General features: G+C 37.5%; 1 protein-coding gene across 4 annotated transcripts in view; it reads left to right on the top strand.

The window, feature by feature from the left end:
• Positions 1-22777, top strand: part of SBF2 (SET binding factor 2) — a 496673-nt gene that overhangs the window by 89510 nt on the left and 384386 nt on the right. For all 4 annotated transcript variants that reach the window (XM_027563255.1, XM_027563254.1, XM_027563253.1 and 1 more), the window contains exon 2: positions 3710-3795. In XM_027563255.1, the coding sequence (XP_027419056.1) occupies positions 3710-3795 (86 nt within the window). The remainder of the gene's footprint in view (positions 1-3709; positions 3796-22777) is intronic.

The raw sequence follows: 22777 nt of genomic DNA, 5'->3' as shown, positions 1-22777 counted from the left end.
CCATCAGTATTAACAAATCTATTGAAATAAACATTTAGCTCAATATGAACTAAGTGCCAGGCATTCATTATGCTAGGTACTTGGGCATATAAAGATGGTTCTGAAAGAACAGAAGCTGTCTGTCATTTCTGTAAAAATTTCCATGATTTCTCTGCTACTTCTGTCGTTGTACTTACTGTGATGTACTGAAATTATCAGTTCATTTTTACTGTTTTCTGTTCTCTTAATTCCTTGAGATAGGGGCCATGTCTTTTTCATTGTATATCTCCAGTATCTAGTAATTTGTTGAATTAAGTTTGCTATGAATGTAAGAACTGGTGATACTTGAGGTGGATTTTGGAAGCTGGGTGTCTATAATAAATCACTTTTAGTTTACTCTTACTGAAATCCTTTATTTCCCTATAATGGTTGGTATATGAAGAGTTACTATACTGCAGCAGTTGTTCATTTTTGAGAATGTTTTTATTTTGCCTTTTTCAAACGTGACCTCAATTTTAGAACAATTCTCAGTTGGTCAATAAGATGAATTTAACTTTCCAGTTATCTTTTAAAGGTAAGAATTTGGTCATAAAGTGATTGAAGTCTAAGTGAGAGCCAAAGGGAAGTTCAGTTCACAGGGATGAAGATGAGAGATGATAGTGGATGATTTCTTTTTAAAAAATTGAATCAGGTGTTAAGGTTTCCTTAAGTTAGATGCACAGATAATCAGAATGCAGTTGCTCTTACTTCAGAGTGAGTGGGAACAACATGTAGAATATGTAAGTGCAGGAAGCTCTTTAAAAAGTACAGCAAAAAGCAATTTAGATCTAGCATGTACTCTCTAGCCCAAATTGCTCACAGATTATATCCCCAAAGATCAATTTTGAGTTGATCTGGTCTTTAGTGTCACAGGGTAATTTTGTAATAGTAATGATAGAGAAATGATATAGACTCTGTCTATCAAGGGATTAGATATGACAGAGTGCCTGAAGAACTATGGACAGAGGATCATGACATTGTACAGGAAGCAGGGATCAAAACCATCCCCAAGAAAAAGAAATGCAAAAAGGCAAAATGGCTGTCTGAGGAGGCCTTACAAATAACTAGGAAAATAAGAGAAGCCAGAGGCAAAGGAGAAAAGGAAAGGTATACCCATTTGAATACAGAGTTCCAAAGAATAGCAAGGAGAGATTAGAAAGCCTTCCTCAGTGATCAGTGCAAAGAAATAGAGGGAAAAAAACAGAAGGGAAAGACTAGAGATCTCTTCAAGAAAATTAGTAATACCAAAGGAACATTTCATGCAAAGATGGGCACAATAAAAGACAGAAATGGTATGGACCTAACAGAAGCAGAAGATATTAAGAAGAGATGGTGAGAATACACAGAAGAACTATACAAAAAAGATCATCATGAGCCAGATAACCACGATGGTGTGATCACTCACCTAGAGCCAGACATCCTGGAATGCAAAGTCAAGTGGACCTTAGGAAGCATCACTACAAACAAAGCTAGTGGAGGTGATGGAATTCCAGTTGAGCTATTTCAAATCCCAAAAGATGATGCTGTGAAAGTGCTACACTCATTATGGCAGCAAATTTGAGAACTCAGCAGTGGCCATAGGACTAGAAAAGGCCAGTTTTCATTCCAATCTCAAAGAAAGACAGTGCCGAAGAATGTGCAAACTACCACACAATTGCACCCATCTCACATGCTAGCAAAGTACTGCTCAAAATTCTCCAAGCCAGGCTTCAACAGTACGTGAACTGTGAACTTCCAGATGTTCAAGCTGGATTGAGAAAAGGTGGAGAAACCAGAGATCAAATTGCCAACATCCGTTGGATCATTGAAAAAGCAAGAGAGTTCCAGAAAAACATCTACTTCTGCTTTATTGACTACACCAAAGCCTTTGACTGTGCAGATCACAACAAACTGTGGAAAATTCTTCAAGAGATGGGAATACCAGAGCACCTGACCTGCCTCCTGAGAAATCTGTATGTAGGTCAGGAAGCAACAGTTAGAACTGGACATGGAAAAACAGACTGGTTCCAAATAGGGAAAGGAATACGTCGAGGTTGTATATTTTCACCCTGTTTATTTAACGTACATGCAGAGTATAGTATGCAAAATGCTGGGCTGGATGAAGAACAAGTTGGAATCAAGATTGCTGGGAGAATAACCTCAGCATTAACCTGAAGTTATATTAATAACCTCAGATACACAGAAGATACCATCCTTATGGCAGAAAATGAAGAACTAAAGAGCCTCTTGATGAAAGTGAAAGAGGAGAGTGAAAAAGATGGCTTAAAGCTCAACATTCAGAAAACTAAGATCATGGCATCTGGTCCCATCACTTCATGGCAAATAGATGGGGAAACAGTGGAAACAGTGACAGACTTTATTTTTCTGGGCTTCAAAATCACTGCAGATGGTGATTGCAGCCATGAAATTAAAAGATGCTTACTCCTTGGAAGAAAAGTTATGATTAACCTAGACAGCATATTAAAAAACAGAGACATTACTTTGCCAACAAAGTTCTGTTTAGTCAAGGCTATGGTTTTTCCAGTGGTCATGTATGGATGTGAGAGTTGGATGATGAAGAAAGCTGAGCGTCGAAGAATTGATGCTTTTGAACTATGGTGTTGGAGAAGACTCTTGAGTGTCCCTTGGACTACAAGGAGATCCAACCAGTCCATTCTAAAGGAAATCAGTCCTGAATATTCATTAGAAGGACCAATGCTGAAGCTGAAACTCCAATCCTTTGGCCACCTGATGCAAAGAACTGACTCATTTGTAAAGACCCTGATGCTGGGAAAGATTGAAGGTGGGAGAAGGGGACGACAGAGGATGAGATGGTTGGATGGCATCACTGACTCGATGGACATGAGTTTGAGCAAGCTCCAGGAGTTGGTGATGGACAGGGAAGCCTAGCGTTCTAGTGTCCTAAGGTTGCAAAGAGTCGGACACGACTGAGCAACTGAACTGAACTGAATGATATAGATGAGTGGTTTTCAACCAGGGGCATTTTTCCCCCGTCCCCAACCCCGAGCATATTTGGCAGTGATTTGGAGACATTTTTGGTTGTAACAACTTAGTGGTATAGATGCGGTGTTATTAACTGTTAGTGGGTTAAAGCTAAGGATGTTACTAAACATACTATAGTGTACTATAATGCACAGGATAGCTCCCCTCCCACTGCCTTCAAACCCAACAAGGTATTATCTGGCCCAGAATGTCAGTGGTGCTGATGTGGAGAAACCCTGTTTAGGTGATTGTCTAATTTCCAGGCCACTCTGAAAAATCTTTCTTTAACCTTGCAGAGTGCTTATAGCCCATAACTGAAGCTTAGTGCTAATAGTGCCATTTCATTTGTCATTTAAGATTACTTTGTCTTCATGGTAAAGGTTTTAAAGTTCAACTTGAGATACTGAGCAGAAGATGGCTTTCCTTATTGGAAATAAAGGGTAGTTACTCCCATGATGTGGAGACTTGATTTCACATGCCTGTTTTTCCTAGTATTTCTGTGTCATTCTTCTGAGAGTCTGTAGGATGGGAATTACCTATCATTTCAGTATTGTGTTTAGAAGATAGTTTTATACCCTTTAAAACATGAACATGTTTAATCAGTATATAAATTTATTCAACAAGTATTCATTTAGAAATAAGTATTAATAAAGTGAGTATTCAGATTTTTAAGTACCTGTAACTTAATGCACTTTGATTTTATTAATAGGGTCAGGAGCAGGTCTGGGGAAAATAATCCAGAGATTTCCACAGAAGGACTGGGATGATACACCTTTTCCACAGGGAATTGAATTGGTAAGCTGATGTTGTATTACTGTACTTTTAAAATGATACTTTTCTTGTTTTATTTATGGTTATATTTATGTTGCAGTTACTTTTAAATTATTTGGTGATTTAATTGTAACACATTATTAAAAATAATCTTCCCAACACAGAAACCTTTGACTTACATTGGTTCTGGAATACCTGTTCTTCCCATTTAAATTTCTCTTTAATATTAAAGATGAAATAGATAATCTTTATGTACCTGGAAGCTGAAAAATTCCTCTGATTCTTATAATCAAACTCTTAGTCTAGTATCTTCAGTGATAGTGTGTGTCACTAATCAAATATTTATTGTATTTTTTTTTTCCTGAAAATTTCAAGGTCGTTGTTTTAGTGAAAACTAAATAAAAACGTAGATAAACAAAACCAAAGGTTGGTTTAATAGTGATCAATCATGGTTTGAATTTGGTCTTGAAATAAAAATCTGAATTCTTTCTTTCTAGTTACAGGATTTGTATTTTGTTTTGTAATAGTGCAATTAACTGCCTTATTTTTGTCAACCATTTTAAAGCAATTTATGGTTGAGCATAATTTATATGACTAACACATTCTCTCTGGTGGTGGATCTGTGGTGATAAAATCAGAGACTGCAAAGATGATCACTAAAGTATTTTTGCAATATGACTATAAAGTTTAGAGAGTGTGTGTATATGTGTTTGTATATATGTGTGTGTGTTCATCTATATTGTATGTATATTTACACACACACACGAGCAGTATTCATCAAAGCAATTGTTTTGAGTGAACATTTGGTATAATATGACAATGAGAAGAGTGCTTGGGTTGAAAATCCCAGCTGAATGGTGTGATATCTGGCAAGTTACTTAATTTCTTGAGCGACAAGAGTCTTCATCTATAAAATGAGGACACTGATAATACTAATCTCCTAGGGTTATGTAAAAATAAAATAAGAAAAATACAATTAAAATGCTTAGAACCGTGTCTTCCATAAAGTTCTCAGTAAATAAGGTAGCTTGTTATTATTGTTGTCATTGGTGCTCTGTGTTTGACATACTGCAGCTCCTACCTCAGAGGAAGAACTGTTCAGTCTTTTGTTAGCCTATATCATAAATATTTATTAGTAATAAAACTGATGTTGAAAACTATGATTTTTCTTATCTTAGCAAATGACTGTCCATTTCTGCCTCCCTGAGGATAAAAAATACATTGTTAAATGCTTAATTTTGATTGTTAAACCCAATTGTGTAAAGAAGGCTGTGAGTTCTGTAGATCCACAGAGAGGGTAAAACTTGAGTTTAGGCATTAAAAAGGGGGGAAGAGTATGAGAATCTGTGAGGCAATACATTGGAAAAGACCCTGATGCTGGGAAAGATTGAGTGCATGAGGAAAAGGGGACGACAGCGGATGAGATGGTTGGATGGCATCACTGACTCAATGGATGTGAGTTTGAGCAAACTCCAAGAGATAGTGAAGGACAAGGAAGCCTGGTGTACTGCTGTCCATGAGGTTGCAAAGAATTGGACATGACTGAGCAACTGAACAACAAAGTGGTCTCTGCCGCTAGTTCCTGGCACAGAGCTTCTGAAACCCTTGTAATTCCTAAGTCAAAATATACTAGAGACATCTTTTGTTCTAATATTTGATCTTTGATCCTGGTTCCTGCCACAGGGCTCCTGAAACCTTTGTAACTTCCTGGGTGGTAGGAGTGTTTTGTTCTGATGAGGTGACTCTTGGGGGACTCCTGGATGGTTCCTGGATGAGGAGAAGGACCAAGCCATGATTAGAAGCTTGGAACTTTCAGCATTTATCTGCTATTCTCTTGAAAAGGGAGAAGGGCTAACAGTTTAGTTAATGATTGATCATGCCTACATGAAGAAGCCACCATAAAAATCCCCAAAGTATGGGATTCGGAGAACTTCCAGGTTGTTCAAACATCCACCTACTGGGAGGGTGATGCACCCCAGCTGCACAGAGAGAGAAGCTCCTGTGCTTGGGACCTTCCCAGGCTTCCTCTGTATATCTCTTCATCTGCTGTTCATCTGTATTCCTTATCATATCCTTTAATAAACTGATTGTAAGTAAAATGTTTTTTAAGTGAGCCACTTGAGCAAATTAATTGAATCCAAAGAGGTTGAAGTCATGGGAACCTCCGATTTGTAGCCAAGTCAGTCATACAGAAGTTGTAGGTAACCTGGGGACCTGTTTGCAGTTGGCATCTCAGGTGGAGGAGGTGTGTTGGTCTCATGGGACTGAGCCCTTAACCTTAATCAGTCAGTTAAATTGTAGGACACCCAGCAGATGTTGTGCATAATTGCTTGTTTTGAGGAAAAAATCCCACACATTGGGTGACTAGGAGTGTCAGAGATGAAGTATTCTGGGTAAGGTAAACGTTACCACATGAGGAGAAAAGTAGGTTTTTAAGGACCCTCCTTATATTCCTTTTTCTTCTCTTCCATATCTTGGCAAATACTAGTAATTGGTCTTACAGTGTGGATAACTGGCATTTGTACTATTAAAGCTTTAGAACTGTTTCACTGTCCTTTTTAGTAATGATTGAAAGGGGAGCATTTTGGTACTCGAGGTCTTTTAGAACTTTTGTGTGTTCCTACCTCCCCTCACATAAATGTGCGGATGGATATCAATTACATCAGTTTGACAGTATGAACAGTGAACCACCTTCATAAATTTTAAGGACAACAGACGTTATTGGGTTAGAGAGAGATCATGATTTGACTGTAGTTTATTTAGCTATGACTGAGAAGGAATACTTTCTGTATTTCAAAAGTTAAGGCATAGATACTGTGATGCCTCTCATGTCTCACTAGTAGTAATGGAGAGACATGTGTTGATTTTCAGTTCAGTTGAGTTCAATCACTCAGTCGTGTCTGACTCTTTGCTACCCCATGGGCTGCAGCAGGCCAGGTCTCCCTGTCCATCACCAACTCCCGGAGTCTACCCAAACTCAAGTCCATTGAGTCAGTGATGCCATCCAAACATCTCATCCTCTGTTATCCCCTTCTTCTCCTGCCTTCAATCTTTCCCAGCATCAGGGTCTTTTCAAATGTGTCAGTTCTTTGCATCAAGTGGTCAAAGTATTGGAGTTTCAGCTTTAGCATCAGTCCTTCTAATGAATATTCAGGACTGATTTCCTTTAGGATGGACTGGTTGGATCTCCTTGCAGTCCAAGGGACACTCAAGAGTCTTCTCCAACACCACAGTTCAGAAGCATCAGTTCTTCAGCACTCAGCTTTCTTTATAGTCCAGCTCTCACATCCATACATGACCACTGGTAAAACCATAGCTTTGACTAGACGGATCTTTGTTGGCAAAGTAATGTCTCTGCTTTTTAATATGCTGTCTAGTTTGGTCATAACTTTTCTTCCAAGTAGCAAGCTTGGTCCATACCATTTCTGTCTTTTATTGTGCCCATCTTTGCATGAAATGTTCCCTTGGTATCTCTAATTTTCTTGAAGAGATCTCTAGTCTTTCCCATTCTTTTGTTTTCCTCTATTTCTTTGCACTGATTACCGAGGAAGGCTTTCTTATCTCTCCTTGCTATTCTTCGGAACTCCTGCATTTAAATGGGTATACCTTTCCTTTTCTCCTTTGCCTTTGGCGTCTCTTCTTTTCACAGCTATTTGTGCCAACCATTTTGCGTTTTTGCGTTTCTTTTTCTTGGGGATGATCTTGATCCCAACCTCCTCTATAATGTCACGAACTTCCATCCATAGTTCTTCAGGCACTCTGTCTATCAGACCTAATGTGTTGACTTTGCTGCTGCTAAGTCACTTCAGTCATGTCCGACTCTGTGTGACCCCGTAGATGGCAGCCCATCAGGCTCCCCCATCCCTGGGATTCTCCAGGCAAGAATACCGGAGTGGGTTGCCATTTCCTTCTCCAGTGCATGAAAGTGAAAAGTGAAAGTGAAGTCGCTCAGTCGTGTCCAACCCTCAGCGACCCCATGGACTGCAGCCTTCCAGGCTCCTCCGTCCATGGGATTTTCCAGGCAAGAGTACTGGAGTGGGGTGCCATTGCCTTCTCCGGTGTTGACTTTACTACTAACTAAATGGATATTTTTTCTTTGTGGAAAGACAGTCCTGTGTTTGGGTGCTGTCAGGGTCTCTCCAGTAACAAGTAGAGTTTTACTGGATTGGTGAAACTGAGGTGTTCAGAAGTAGCATAACTTTTCCTCACCTAAGATTTTCCTAGATGAATATGTTGGGTGATTTTTTGTGAAGCATTTCAGAATGTTTGGGGCTAGATTAATATTTAAAGATTATTTATCTTGCTGGATTACATTGGGAACTTTCTCTTTCCTTTAAATTTTTTCATAATTGATAGCAATTCCTATTTCCTAATGTCTGTTGTGCTTTGTCAGGTACAGAATAAATTTGTTTATATTATGTATCAAATCCATTTAAAAACATACAAAATCGTTAACTGTTACATTTTTGTTGTCTTACTATTTACAGCTGTCCATGGGTGTCACAAAAAGTTGGACACAACTTAGTGACTGAGCACACACACACACTATACCTTATATGTTAGAAATGTGAAGCTATTCTGCATATTAACAGCAATAACTTGAAAACTGTGATAAACTGTGTAATCTAGAGCAAGTCCTGCAGCTTTAAGACCAGAAATAGACCTAATAAAATTTTAGTGTAATTAAAGATGGTCTGGTTCAGTCTCTTAAGTGGTTTGTTGATTCCAGGGTTGTAGTGACCCTTTTCTGATGATTTACTTAAAAAAAAAAAAAAAAAAATCTTAGCTCCTCCAAGGTGGTGGTAATGGAGCAACTTTTTAGCATGTAATGTTAATGTTAATATCTAACAGTTGTATACAATTGATAGAATATGATGAATTGACAAATTAGATGATTAGAGATAGTATTAATATATCTAAAGGTAGGTATATTGAGGATTAGGAAGTTTAAACAGTTTTGCTAAGGTCTAACAGCTGAGATGCAGCAGAACTAGGATTCAAACCCAGGTCTTTTAACTCTCAGTCTCAGTCAAAATCTGAGAATATTCTGAGAGTGATACTTTAAGCTATGGTTAACATTTAAATGCAGGATCTGAAAACAGGATTCTATAATTTGGTAGACCTGAGGTTCAGAAATCTTAAAAGAATGCTGTGCTAAAACAATGCTGTGTTATTAGAAGCCAGTTTCATTTATTTATTTTATTAGAGGATAAGCCTGGGTTCAGAACATAGTATTATATCGAAATTATTTTCTGTTGTCATCTTTCCTGCCCACACAGCAGGTATTTCATGTATTCAAATTCTAATTGAAAGGCAATTGTGTTCAGCCTGAAGACTAAACTTTATGACTGTGGGAAAGGATTTTAGACATTCATTCACTAATAAGTCAGATCCCAAATTTAATTCAGAGGATGTTGAATTTAGTCTTTCTAAAGCTTTTGTGTAAAAAACTTGCCTTCTCTTTCTTTTCTTCTATTGAGATGTGCTGAACTTTAATTTGGATGGTTTTTTAAAAATAAAAATATGAAAATAAGCTAAACCAAACATAATGACTGCTTTTCCAATTCTAGGATATTTTTATCTTTTACTCGTACCTTTTAGGCATACATGGAAACCACAGACAGTCATATAAATAAAGTTTCAGTCAATTTTAGTGACTATTTCAAAGAAAATTTAAGAATTGTTTTGCAGAGGCATTCTATGGCTAACAATCTATTTCTGATTATGGGAAGCAATGTTTATATTGGCTTCATTTTGGGCATCAACAAATAGTATTGTTTTAGGCACCAGCTCTTTTTAAAGATGCCCTGTCTCAGAAGTGAATTTTTTTTATATTCACATTCAAAAAATGTGTCACAGTCTTCACTAGGGAATGCCTAAACTGAGGCATTTGTAAATCTTTCTAATTTGTTTTTTAGAAGACTAAAGTACTGTGATTACAAAATGTTGTGGCTTGGGTAAAAGAGGATTAAATGTTTCATTAGAATTTCTAAACTTGAGATTCTTAAGATATTAGTCCATTTGTTTAAGTTATAAACTAGTGATTTGACTACCAGCATGAATCCAGTTTTCTGTAGTTTTAAGTATAGATTGGGGAGAAGAGATGAAAAATACTTTGTATTCAACATTCTGTAGTTGTAACTTAGGAGAAGTAGTCTTAGTATGGGATGCTATTTGAAGGCAGAGAAGTAAGTATAAGCGTCATGTAATATTTTAATTCTTTAAGCTGTTTAGAATGCACTGAATACTGCAAATGGGCTTGTGGCTGTCCATCTGACCTAGATATAAGTACTGTTTGGTCAGGGGACTGAGTGTAGAAAGGATGAAAGAGAATTTTTCCCCTCTTTGTAGAGGAATATGTGTGAAAGGAGAATGAGAAAGGTAATGAACATATTGGATGACAGAATCAGGTTTCACAAATATTTTAAAAGGTTGGAATTACAGGTCCTTCATATAAGAGGATTAAATTGAATAGGTGAAAATGTAGGTCCTACATGAGTATAAAAAATTTAGATATATAAGTGATTATTTAGAGTAAAGAAAGCAGAATACTTTCCCAGAGATTTGACAAATACAAAAAGACAGCTAAAAATTAAAATATCTAATTATAGAAGATACCTATGGTAGCTTATTCGGTAAAGAATCTGCCTGCAATGCAGGAGGCATAAATTTGATCCTTGGGTCCAGGAAGATCCAGTGGAAAAGGAAATGGCAAGCTGGTGCAGTATGCTTGTCCGGGAAATCCCATGGACAGAGGAGCCTGGTGGTCTATAGTCCATGGGGTTGCAAAGAGTTGGACATGACTTAGTGACTAACACTGAGGATTAGTAGTCTCTGTTGTGCTAGAGAATCTTTAATCTACCCACTCTCCTTGGTCTGCTCTCAGAACCACCTCAGGAAAGGTTTTATTGCCATGCTGGGGCTCTGTTATACCTAAAGCTTTGATGCCATAGAGAACTTTCTGGGGAAGCTGTAGAACTACAGTACACAAGCCTAACCTATTACAGATTTATGTTGTTTGCAAACAGCCTGGCTCCATTACCACACAGAATACTGCTGTTCATCTCTTATGTAATTGTCTGTCATATCACCACTATGGCTTGTTATGTACTTTTTAACTTTAGTTCCTCATTCTGGTCTTCATTTTTCATTGATCCCAAGTATTAACTTAAAAAAGCCTTTTCCTGACCCTATCTCTTTAGCTATTATCATATTTTTTCTTTATTATGAAATGTTTCAAATGATTCTTCTTCATTTGCCGTCTCCATTTCTGTAAGAACCTAGTGTGGTACTATGGAAGGAATATGGCATCTAAACTTAAAAACCTTAAACAAAGTTAATTTACCTTTGTGATCATATTACTTTTCCTATAAGACTGTTAATGTTCTGATTTCTTGCTATCCACTCTCATCTCTTATACCCATCTCACCCACATCTCAGGGGTGTATTCTAAAGTATAGTTATGCCCTCTCCATTCTAAAATTGCAAAGTTGTAGTTTGTTAGTATTTTCTGAATTCATTAAGGTAATGCTTGATGTTATAATAGGTAAACCTTGAAGCCTTAGGGGCTAAAATGAGATGATCTTTTTTTCTTCTTACTTGCATGATCACAGACTTGATTGGCACTAGGGTAGACAAGAGTGTGGTTTGGTATCTTCAAAGTTTCATCTTGAGCATTACCATTCACTTGGCAGAGTAATAAGAGAAAACATGGAGGATAGTAAAGGTGGATTTTATGGGGAAGGTCTGGGAGGCTGTATGTGTGTGTGCTCAGTCGCTTCAGTTGTGTTCAACTTTCTGTGACCCTGTGGACTGTAGCCTGCCGGGCTCCTCTGTCCATGGGATTCTACAGGCAAGAAGACTGGAGTGAGTTACTGTGCCCTCCTTCAGGGGATCTTCCTGACCCAGGGATCAAACATGCATCTCTCACATTCAGGAGGATTTTTTACCACTGAGCCACTGGGGAAGCCCCGAAGGCTGTATACATCACTTCTCTTCCATTCATCGGAAATCAGTCTTTTAATCACAGTTAACTGTAAGGGGAGTTTGGCAAATAAAACCTAGATGTGTGCCTAGGCGAAAAGGGAAACAGATTTAGTGAACAGCTGCCTTTCCTCTGCCACAGTGTTCTTGTTGAGATTCAAAGATCTTTCCCTTATTCTAATTCTCTTTGATGACTTTATTTTTTGATATCACTAATTCAGTCTTTGTGGTAGAATAAAAAATACTTTGGCTCAGTTCCTGACATAAGGTGCCTGAAATCTTTGGAATTTACTCTTTTGTGTGCTAATAAGATGGCTTATGGGTTTCAGGAACCCCAGATAGCTTCAGGAAGAGGGCTGGTGTGCCAGAGTAACCAACCATGTGGGTGCTGCTGCTGCTAAGTCGCTTCAGTCGTGTCCGACTCTGTGCGACCTCATAGACGGCAGCCCACCAGGCTCCACTGTCCTTGGGATTCTCCAGGCAAGAACACTGGAGTGGGTTGCCATTTCCTTCTCTATTGCATGAAAGTGAAAAGTGAAAATGAAGTCACTCAGTCATGTCCGACTCTTAGCGACCCCATGGACCGCAACCCACCAGGGTTCTCCGTCCATGGGATTTTCCAGGCAAGAGTACTAGAGTGGGGTGCCATTGCCTTCTCCAACCATGTGGTTAGAGCATTGGAAATTTCAGGCCCGCTGGGGAGGAAGAGGGGCTGGAGATTGAGTTCAGTCATCAATGGCCAATGAGCTACCTAATGAAACATTCAGCCATGCCTACCTAATGAAACTTCCATAGAAACCCCTAAACGAAAGTATATACAGATCTTCTGAGTCAGTAAACACATGGATGTGCTGGGAAGGTAGTGAGCTTGGAGAAGGCATGGAGGTTTTGTATTTCGCCCTCCCTCCATACCTTTACAGTAAATTGGTAAATGTAGATAAAGTGTTTTCCTGAGTTCAGTGAGCTATTCTAATGAGTTATTGAACCTAGGGGGACAGTCATATGAACCCCTGAATTTGTAGTCTACAGGCAGAAATGTGGATAATTTGGACATCCTTTTGCAGCTGGCATCTGAAGTTGAGGACAGTCTTGTTGGCTGAGGCCTGACCCCTTGACTGTGGGATCTGTACTCACTCTGGGAAGTTAGTGTCATAACTGAATTGTTTGCCACCCAGTTGGTGTTGGGGAAAACACACATATTTGGCATCAGGAAAAATACAGCCATCTCCATCGTGCTAATTTTCTCTTCAGTTCAGTCGCTCAGTCATGTCCGACTCTGTGACCCCATGAATCGCAGCACGCCAGGCCTCCCTGTCCATCACCAACTCCCAGAGTTCACTCAGACTCACGTCCATCGAATCAGTGATGCCATCCAGCCATCTCATCCTCTGTCGTCCCCTTCTCCTCCTGTCCCCAATCCCTCCCAGCATCAGAGTCTTTTCCAATGAGTCAGCTCTTTGCATGAGGTGGCCAAAGTACTGCAGTTTCAGCTTTAGCATCATTCCTTCCAAAGAACACCCAGGGCTGATCTCCTTCAGAATGGACTGGTTGGATCTCCTTGCAGTCCAAGGGACTCTCAAGAGTCTTCTCCAACACCACGGTTCAAAAGCATCAATTCTTCGGCACTCAGCCTTCTTCACAGTCCAACTCTCACATCCATACATGACCACAGGAAAAACCATAGCCTTTCCTTATTTTTGTTTTATTTTGTTTTTGTGGCTTCCTTACTACAGACTGTAAGATTCAGTTTTCATTTTTTTGATATCTTGTTTCTCTTGGAAGTGATGGCATCAGTCTGTTAAACTTGAATTCTGGTCACGCCTTTGATTGTTGTTTTGTGCAATTCCTATAATCTAAGTGTGTTGCCTGTATGTCTCAGATAGAGCTAAGCCATGTTTGGTATCTCTTTCTAATCCTGGGCTTCTAATGTTGTGTGAGTTCTGGTAACAAATTGCCTGGAAGGTTTAATAAAAGATCAGTTCAGTTCAATCGCTCAGTCGTATCTGACTCTTTGCGACCCCATGAGTCGCAGCACGCCAAGCCTCCCTGTCCATCACCAACTCCCGGAGTTCACTCAGACTCATGTCCGTCGAGATAGTTCTTGCCTAATTTCACTTGTAGCAGTTTGTGCTATGGTGGAACTGACACTTGATAAGTCATATGTATTATTCAAACAAGAATACTTTGAGAGTGAAAGTAGTGAGTTGGAAAACTTGCATAAACTGAATCTATCCTGAACAAATTGATTTTTTGGTTGCTTATACATATGCATATACATGTATAAAGTTATGCATGGCAAAAAATGGAAACTACCTAAATGTCTGTCAGTAGGTGACTGACTGAATTAGTGCTACAATCATTCATCGGAATAAAATGCAACTGTTAAAAGTATGAGATAGAAGATGTGCAAATGGCTAACAAGCACCTGAATAGATGCTAAGGTCACTAATCATTAGGGAAATTCAAATCAAAATGAAAATGAGATAGATACTACTTCACACCTATTAAGCGATGACTAATATAAAAAAGTATAATAGAAAATAACAAGAGTTGGCAAAGCTGTGGAGAATTACAGCCCTGTGTACTGTTGGTGGATATGTAGAATGGTATAGCTGCTGTGGAAAATGATATGGCAGTTCCTCAAAAAATTCAGAACAGGCTTACTATGTGGTCTAGCAGTTTCACTTCTGGTTATATACCCCAAAGAACTGAAAGCAGGGACTCAAATAGATTTTTGTACACACATGTTCATAGTGGCATTGTTCACCATAGCCAAAAGCAACCCAGATATCCACTGACAGATAAATGGATAAACAAAATGTGTTATATACATACAATGAAATACTATTCAGCCTTAAAAATAAAGGAAATTTTGACATGTGCTACAACTTGAATGCATCTTGAGGACATTAGCCAAGGTGAAATAGGCCAGTCACAAAGTAAAGTACCTAGAGTAGCCAACTTCATGAAAAAGGTAGAATGGTGATTACCATGGGTGGGGAGGCAAGAATGGGGAAATGTTTAATGGGTATAGATTTTCAGTTTTGCAAGATGAAAAGTGTTCTGAAGATTGATTGCAGGACAGTATGAGTGTACTTAACACTAATGAACTGCACATTTAAAAATGGTTAAGATGATAAATGTTATGTATACTTTCAGTTCAGTTCAGTCACTCAGTCGTGTCCGACTCTGCGACCCCATGAATCACAGCACGCCAGGTCTCCCTGTCCATCACCAACTCCTGGAGTTCACTCAAACTCATGTCCATCGAGTCGGTAATGCCATCCAGCCATCTCATCCTCTGTCGTCCCCTTCTCCTCCTGCCCCCAATCCTTCCCAGCATCAGAGTCTTTTCCAATGAGTCAGCTCTTCACATGAGGTGGCCAAAGTACTGGAGTTTCAGCTTTAGCATCATTCCTTCCAAAGAAATCCCAGGGCTGATCTCCTTTAGAATGGACTGGCTGGATCTCCTTGCAGTCCAAGGGACTCTCAAGAGTCTTCTCCAGCACCACAGTTCAAAAGCAACAATTCTTCGGCACTCAGCCTTCTTCACAGTCCAACTCTCACATCCATACATGACCGCTGGAAAAACCATAGCCTTGACTAGACGGACCTTTGTTGGCAAAGTATGTCTCTGCTTTTGAATATGCTATCTAGGTTGGTCATAACTTTCCTTCCAAGGAGCAAGCGTCTTTTAATTTCATGGCTGCAGTCACCATCTGCAGTAATTTTGGAGCCCCCCAAAATAAAGTCTGACACTGTTCCCACTGTTTCCCCATCTATTTCCCATGAAGTGATGGGACCGGATGCCATGATCTTCGTTTTCTGAATGTTGAGCTTTAAGCCAACTTTTTCACTCTACTCTTTCACTTTCTTCAAGAGGCTTTTTAGTTTCTCTTTACTTTCTGCCATAAGGGTGGTGTCATCTGCATATCTGAGGTTATTGATATTTCTCCTGGCAATCTTGATTCCAGCTTGGGCTTCTTCCAGCCCAGTGTTTCTCATGATGTACTCTGCATAGAAGTTAAATAAGCAGGGTGACAATATACAGCCTTGACATACTCCTTTTCCTATTTGAACCAGTCTGTTGTTCCATGTCCAGTTCTAACTGTTGCTTCCTGATCTGCATGTAGGTTTCTCAGGAGGCAGGTCAGGTGGTCTTGTATTCCCATCTCTTTCAGAATTTTCCACAGTTTATTGTGATCCACACAGTCAAAGGCTTTGGCATAGTTAGTCAATAAAGCAGAAATAGATGTTTTTCTGGAACTCTCTTGCTTTTTCGATGATCCAGCAGATGTTGGCAATTTAATCTCTGGTTCCTCTGCCTTTTCTAAAACCAGCTTGAACGTCTGGAAGTTCACAGTTCTCGTATTGCTGAAACCTGGCTTGGAGAATTTTGAGCATTACTTTACTAGCGTGTGAGATGAGTGCAATTGTGCGGTAGTTTGAGCATTCTTTGCCATTGCCTTTATTTGTGTACTACTATTAAAAACTTTAAAAAAAAATATGAGATAGAGCTTTATTCAGTGACATGAATTAATCTCTGACACATTGTATGGCAAATAGCCAAAACAATTTAGAGAAGAAAGATCAAAATTGGAGGACTTGCATTACCTGATTTCAGGACATACTGTAGAACTCAATATTCAAGACAGTGTGGTATTGGCTTAAAGATAGACATGTAGATCCATGCTACAGTCTAGAAGCAAATCCCCATGTTATGCTAAACAGATATTCAGTAGAGTGGCTAAGGTAACTTAGTTGTGGAAAGATGGGATTTCTGACAAATGGTAGTGAAACAATTGAATGTCCATTTGGAAAAAAATAGCTTTGACCCTGCCTCACACCATATAGAAAAATTAATTTGAAACAGATCATTGGCTGAATGTAAAAGCTAAAACTGTGAAGATTTTTAAAAGAAAACTTAGGACAGCATCTTTGCAAACCTTTAGCTAAGGAGAGACTTTATTTTTTTTTTTAGGAGAGACTTTAATAAAGTTTCTCTGCTTTATTATGCAGCAAAGGTGGGTAGTCATATAATAAGTCCTGTTTTGTTTCATAGATTTCAGTTGGATCTACAGAATCTCTGGATGCCACTTGGGCCTTCTATTTTTTGCTGTTTCCCTTTAGTGAGGAGGAGGAGACTGGGAGAAAAGAGGGAGATTCTAGAAACAATTTACCTAGGATCTCAGAGCAAAGGTTTCTCAAATGTTATCTATTCTGCTGAGCCAGGTTTTCTTGTCAAGCCAGAATTTTGGATATATTCAAATCTGTGGGGTTGCTTTTGCAAATAGAACTTCTTTATCAAAATTTAATTGCTATAGATGATAGCCAACTTGAGATATAAAAACATTATTATATGTACAAGATTTTGTAATATCGAAGAAAGAATACTGAACTCCGGGATTTTATTTATCTGTCTGTATCAGTATATATACCTATATATAATTTGATTATAAAAAGCAACAGCTATTTAGAGAGAGAACACCAACTTTCTAAGTTATATAATCTATTTTCAATGGTATAATAAGGAATTATATTTTCATATTATCCATCCCCTCACACATCAGTTCTTTTTCTAATCAAGTTCTTCCGTGGTCCAGACATCCTGTTACAGTCACATCTTTTTTCTTGAGTTTGTATTGTACTTTGAGTATTCATGTGGAATTTTCCCTACTATGAATATAGTCATTTTCCTTATAAGTTTTTCTAGAGTACTTGAAAACCCTTGGAAAAACAAACATGTCAGTTTTAAAAAGCATTTAAAAATGCTTCTGGTGGCCTCTAGTGGTACTTATGTGTCTACAAAAAGTCAGTAATATCCCCAATATACAAAATTTTAGGTGGAGAGAGTTACTAAGTTGACAAACACAAATGTGTATATTTATTGAAGAAGAGTTTTTAATCTTTGAGAACTAAAAATTTATTGATCCACTATAAATCTGTCAATGATGTATGTACGGCTGGGTCTGTTATTGCAAATTTTATCTTTCCTTACTTTCAAGAAGGAAATAGGCTTTCCCTACTTTCAAGAAATGCCTTTAAATTATATGTTACATACATATCTTACTTGATAGTGTTTCTATTTTGTACTATGTCAGCAGTAGTTTACTATTGCATTTTGCTGAAATGTGTGCATAAAGGATGGTAGAATGATTTCTGACATATCCTTAAATATAATAAAAGCTAAAAATAGGGTCAATATTTTATAAGTTAATCATAAAGATAATCAATCCTTAGTTATTTCTAAATAGCTACTTCTGGCTAGTTTATGATACTTTAAGTTAGACTAAGAAGTATCCAGCATCTGAAATATATGTGGAAATTGTATAAATTTCTGAAATTTAGACAATTTGGAAAAATTTGTATAAATTCAAGATTTGGAAAGCTAAAGAGAAAAGTGACAGGTTTAGGTAAGTTAGATTTATTTTAAGTGCTGAAATTCATCTCTATTCATGCTAAAAATTAGATATTGAAATCTAGGTCATATAGCTACTTAGGCTATATGTAGGCTGAGATGATAATGAAGCCCTTGGCCTTTTGATTCTCCGCTAAAGCTTTTCTAAAACTAATATAAAATATTCTTGGGTTAGATGTGGTAAGCTGATTAAAAAAAAAATTTTTTTTCTCTTTTTTCTCAAAAAAAATTAACAAATAAGTCTTATTCTAATTAGGAAGGTTTAGCTGGCATTGGGAAGAAGTGAATAAAAAAGTGTTAATGTTAAAACATTAAAATCAGAAGGGTCTAATGATACAAATCTTTGGTAATTAAGGAGTTGGCAGCTTTTATTTCTTCCAAAGATGGACCATATTTACCGGAAACACACATAGTATAGGTGAACTCAGAATAACCTTCAAATATGACAGCTTTAATGTTCTACTGAAAACGTTAGATTCTACTGTTGGGTTTATAACTGACTGAAAGATCTCAGTAAGGGTAGTAAGATCATCAGTATATTTCTCCAATTCAGTACTGTGTACTTACTTTGGAAATAGGAATAAATTCCTATAAAACTTAAATGAGATGTGCTATCAATTTGTGGGTTGATTGTGGTTTCCATTGTTGACTGGGTTTTCTTGAGACTGCTTTTCTTGAGTCTTCTGAGTGCTAATACGCAAGGTGGGGTGGAATCTTCCATTCTGGTTAAGTGTTACTTTGAGACTTCTGAGTGCTAATACACAAGATGGGGTGGAACTTTCCGTTTGGGTTAAGTGTTACTCTGATAGGTCAGAGAAGTGGAAGAGATGTTTTCTGAGTCTAAAAGAGCCACAGGAGAGCTCCCTGCTTATAAATTCTTTTTCTACTTATTCCATCAACTAGAAATTCTTTTAAACTGAATGTGACCTCTTTAAAATTTCTAGATGTATTCCAATTCCACATAAATATTTACTTATCTTAATATTGTTCTACCTAGGTAACACTGTAATTTAATCTCACAGAACAGTCTGTTGCCTCTTGGCGACAGTGACTTTTTAAAAAAATTTTATTTTTAATCAAAGGATAATTGCTTTACAATATTGTGTTGGTTTCTGCCATACATCATCATGAATTGGTTATAGGTACATATATGTCCCCTCTCTCTTGAACCTCCCTCCCACCTCCCGCCCCTTCCCACCCGCCTCTAGGTTGTTACAGAGGCCTGGTTTGAGTTCCCTGAGTCATATAGCAAACTCCCATTGGCTATCTATTTTACACATGGTAGTGTATATGTTTCCATGTTACTCTCTCCACTTGGCCCAGCTTTTCCTTCCTCTCTCCCCATGCCCCCTGCCCCTGTGTCCATATGTCTCTTCTCTATGTCTGCATCTTCACTGCTGCCCTGCAGATAGATTTATCAGTGCTGGGTGACAGTGATAACCTTAAGTAGAATGGTGTGGTGCTGCTCTTACTGAAAGTGAAGAATTGCTTCCCAGACACTTTAAGGGCGGGGTCTTTGATCTCTGGTGATTTTTACTTTTTTAAACTGTTATAATTGACTATAAATTTCAGGTATACAGCATAATGATTTGCAGTTTTTAAAGATTATACTCCATTTATAGTTATTATAAAATATTGGCCCTATTCTCTGTGCTGAACAATATATCCTTGTAGCTAATTTATTTTATACATTATGTACTTCTTAATCTAGGTACCTTTGTACCTCTTAATTTCATACCCTAATATTGCCCCTCCTTCTCTCCCCACTGGTAACCACTGGTCTGTTTTTTGTTGTTGTTGTATATTTTATAATATTTGCCGGGTTGTTTTATTTTTTAGACTTCACATGTAAGTGATACCTTACAATATTTGTCTTTCTCTGACTTATTTCATTAAGTATAACGCCCTCCAAGTCCATCCATGTTGTTGCAAAGGCAAAATTTCATTCTTTTTAATGGCTGATTAGTATCCCATGATACATACTATGCAATGTATGTATTTCCACATCTTCTTTATCCCTTCATCTTTTGATGGACACTTTGGTTGTTTCTGTGTCTTGGCAATTTAAAATGATGCTTTTGTGAACGTAGAAGTGCATATATCTTTTTGAATTAATGCTTTGGTTTTCTTTGGGTATATACCTGGGAGTGGAATTACTGGATCTTATCTGGTGATTTTAAAAATAAAGATTATTAAAGTGCTAGCTTGTTAGTACTTATACAGCTTCTTTTTTTATAGTTTGCTCATTTGTCCAGAATTTTGCTTTAAAATTTATAGCCAATTTGAAACTTTGGCTACAATTTAATGCTGGTTCATTCATTTAACATATTTATAGAGCACTTACTTTGTGTCAGTCATGGCGGTGGGTGTTGATGATATAGCAGTGAACCAAATAAAGTCCTTATCTTCTTAAAACTTTAATTTATAGTAGAGAATGGGCCAGCACTAACTATAGTGAGTAAGTAAATTGTGTAGTACATGAGAAGTGATAAGTACTAAAGCATTGACAGAAACAATGTGGTCCATTTGTTTATAAATAACCAAGGCAACCAGTTACCTGTTGCTGCTTGCCAGATAGTCTAAGCAAAGCAAATAAGCTAGGTTAAATAGCTTTTAGAATTTGGCATATTTTTGATATTACAAAGCAAATTATAAATACATACTTCAACTGTATCAGATTATTAAGGAAAATATTTCTTATATTATGAAGCAGTGATGAATGTTAGTTTCTTGTCTTACAGTAGCCAAAAATTATCCAGATAGGTGAGTTCTACATTACTGTGGTTATAACTTCCTGTAATCAAAGAGGCTATACATTTAGTGTGTAATCCATTTGTATATGATACAGTATTTTTAAAATATTTGTATTTCATACAAGGGCAAAGAGTTCAGAGATGTATCACACATGTGCAATTTGTCATTAAAGCGAGTCAAGTACAAGTAAAAAAAATCTAATGTATTTCTAAATCAGTTCTGTAACTGAGCAATTGCTTAATTGATATAGGACTTTCCAATTTGAGGCTTCTAAGGAAAACATGATTCTGTGTACTTTTTTTGTTTGAATTTGCAGTAGATCCTTGTTGCTTGTCTGTTTTAAATGTAGCAATATATATGTTTAATTTGTCCTTTAGGATCAGTAATGTTTAGTGATTCTCCCTTACCCTTTTTTCTTTCTTTTTTCCTGCTTGACAAAGATTTTTATAGTCTGACTGACTGGTGGGTTATGAATCATCCTCTAGTTATTGGTAAGCATCTCTCTAAAGGCTTTTGCTATAATAGAATGTGACCATCATTTAAAATCATGACTGGGATAATGATAAAAATGTCTTATAATCTTAGGGTTTGGAAAGGACCTTAAAGGTTTCCTGGTCAAATTCCAACCTCCCTTGTGATGATTAAATTACTTTGTATATAGTATTCTTGCCAAATGGTCATGTAGCTTCCAGTGATTCATCCTTAAGTATTTTCTTAGTGCCTGTTAGGTGCTGGACAATGTGTTGGGTGCTGGGAATTCAGCAATAAATATGACAGATGTGGCCATGCCCTCATATTCAGTCTAGTAGCATTTTTAAAGTGATGATAAACTTGCTTGTGTGTGTATATTTACAAATCATCTTTAAGGGTCTTTTTCTACTTTACAGATTTGTGTGAACATTAACCTAACCTAGTCAGGTAAATATTCTACTCATTGTTACTGTACTTGGAAGTACTTTGTTTTTTTTTTTCTTTTTTTCCTTATCAAAAGCCTGTTTCTAACTTTATATAAAAAAAATACATGCTTATATATATTTTTCAAAAGTTGAGTTTTTAAAAATGTTTAGGTGTGCTATTAAATTACAAATATAAGACTCTTAATGTAATAAATTGGACTTTCTAGAATATATGCAGGGCAGAATGTTGACTCTTAGTATCTACCTATTTAACTACTTTAAGAGTGATTTCAGACATTTACATAATCTAGTTGAAAGTGATTAAGATGGGGATCTGGTCCATTTAATGCTGGGTGTTCTACTTTATACATGTACACTTAGGATCTTAATTCAGTAACCTGATTTTCAAAAAGAAATTTCAGCTCAGGCAAATCTTTGGACATTATTTTTCACTAGATTTGCAACAGATTTTATTAGATACTATAGACCAGTGCCAGCTATTGCTAGTGGAGTCATGAAAGTGAAAGTCACTCAGTCGTGTCCGACTCAGTGCGACCCCATGGACTATACTCCAGGGCCATGAAAATACTGGAGTGGATAACCTTTCTCTTCTCCAGGGAATCTTCCCAACCCAGGGATCGAACCCAGGTCTCCCACATTGCAAGCGGATTCTTCACCAGCTGAGCCAGTGGAGTCATGAGCTCTTGTTAATTGCCCAGAACTCATTTTTAGAGATGTTAGCTGCAGTACTGCAAGGGTATGAAAACATTACAAGAACACCGCTAGTGAGAAGTTAATCTACTCTATATCACACCATGTTAATATCTGCGGCAAGTTTCAAATACCAATATTGATACATTTTATAATCTCCTATCACCTTCAGTTCAGTTCAGTCACTCAGTCATGTCTGACTCTTTGTGACCCCACGGACTGCAGCACACTAGGCCTCCCTGTC

Source organism: Bos indicus x Bos taurus, chromosome 15, assembly GCF_003369695.1.
Source record: "Bos indicus x Bos taurus breed Angus x Brahman F1 hybrid chromosome 15, Bos_hybrid_MaternalHap_v2.0, whole genome shotgun sequence".
Taxonomy (NCBI): Eukaryota; Metazoa; Chordata; class Mammalia; order Artiodactyla; family Bovidae; genus Bos; species Bos indicus x Bos taurus.
The sequence above is the reverse complement of the archived record's forward strand: the minus strand, read 5'-3'. Positions and strand labels throughout refer to the sequence as shown.